Source organism: Sinocyclocheilus rhinocerous, unplaced genomic scaffold, assembly GCF_001515625.1.
Source record: "Sinocyclocheilus rhinocerous isolate Xijiao unplaced genomic scaffold, SAMN03320098_v1.1 scaffold730, whole genome shotgun sequence".
NCBI lineage: Eukaryota > Metazoa > Chordata > Actinopteri > Cypriniformes > Cyprinidae > Sinocyclocheilus > Sinocyclocheilus rhinocerous.
Genome location: NW_015670605.1, coordinates 1675854 through 1677376, shown reverse-complemented (window position 1 = coordinate 1677376; position 1523 = coordinate 1675854). Strand labels below are relative to the sequence as shown.

Below are 1523 nucleotides of genomic sequence, written 5' to 3'. Positions count from 1 at the left end.
CAAAAAATGGGTCACTGAGCACAAAACGAAGGTTCTGCCCTGGCCAACCCAGTTCCCTGACCTGAACCCTATAGAAAATGAGTGGGGTGAACTGAGCTGTTATCTTGGGAAAACGAGGTCGCAAAAAGTATTGGATAAAAAGGTATGATTAATTGTGGTCAATGTGTATTAGAGAAAGACATTTATTTCATAATGAGATTTTCCCTCCATTTTAAATTCTTATTCCCTTCTTTAAATTCCCTTAGATCAAAGGGATTAATGCAGATTTATTTCCACATGTTTCTTTGTTCACATTTACCAAGGGTGCCAACAATTCTCACCACAACTGTATCACAGTTTAGATGTTTGGAGATATTTTTTGGCCCTGAGACAGCGAATCTCACAGTCCTCCTGAGTGTTGAACCTGTTGCTGTTCCCGTCACAGCCTCCGTACCAGAACTGGACACATTCACCACTGCGGACTTCGAAAAACCATTTCATTGAAAAGTTTGAGCAAGTTCCTGCATCGAGTTTGAGCTGGCAAACATCTATAAGCAGAAAGAAAATAGAAATAAAGGTTTTAAGCAACACGCAGTGAAGATCAGGCTGATCAGTTTGAAGCCATTTAAAATAGTCACACTTTTGATACTTGCATATTTCACCATGCATATTGAGGTCAGCAATAATTTTATACTTGATTTACATGATTGTTTTAGTGAATCAGGAATGCTCCTCATATGTATCTCCATTTAAAAAAAAAAAAAAAAGAGCGATGAACCTGATTTAATTCTAAAAATGTAAAATATTTTATGGTTTGGGTTAGGTTGTAGAAATTATAATTAGCTTTAAATAAAAACAGTGGTAGTCTATGGCATATCCGTTAAGTAAATGTGTCTTTTACCCTTGAAACTGGAATCATCCTGTTGAAGATTTTCAGATTCTGTGGGAGAAATTTGAAGAATCTCAAAACACTGTACAGGTAAATGGCCTACATAAACCATCCATTATATCGATTAAAATATTATATGTATTAAGTAAATTAATTATAAATGGTTATATGCCTATATGTAAAAGAGGAAATGAAGCATAATGCATTATAACTTTAAAATATTAATTAATGTATTAAATATAAATATATTAAAAAAAATAATTAATTAACGCTCATGTTATGTTCCGGTCATTTTGGCCTGGAGAGGTTTTCCTTTTCCTAAAAAAATACTAGTTAAAGGGGTCATATGATGCTGCTAAAAAGAACATTATTTTGTGTATTTGATGTAATGAAATGTGTTTATGTGGTTTAAGGTTCAAAAACACATTCTTTTCCACATACTGTACAATATTGTTTCTCCTCTATGCCCTGCCTTTCTGAAACGAGTCGAGTTTTACAAAGCTCATCAGTCTGAAAAGCGAGGTGTGCTCTGATTGGCCAGCTATCCAGTGCGTTGTGATTGGCCGAATACCTCAAGCGTGTGATTGAAATGTTACGCTCCTACCATATTGTGATGCCCTGTCCGGCCGTAGTGACGAGACAAAACAATTAAAAC

At 35.1% G+C, this 1523-nt stretch overlaps 1 protein-coding gene across 1 annotated transcript in view; it reads right to left on the bottom strand.

The window, feature by feature from the left end:
• Positions 1-272: 272 nt before the first annotated feature.
• Positions 273-1523, bottom strand: part of LOC107734282 (collagen alpha-6(VI) chain-like) — a 56430-nt gene continuing 55179 nt past the window's right edge. Inside the window, exons 41-42 of the mRNA XM_016546204.1 lie at positions 881-919; positions 273-527 (exon numbers count right to left, since the gene is read on the bottom strand). Coding sequence (XP_016401690.1) covers positions 331-527; positions 881-919 — 236 coding nt within the window. The 3' untranslated portion in view covers positions 273-330. The remainder of the gene's footprint in view (positions 528-880; positions 920-1523) is intronic.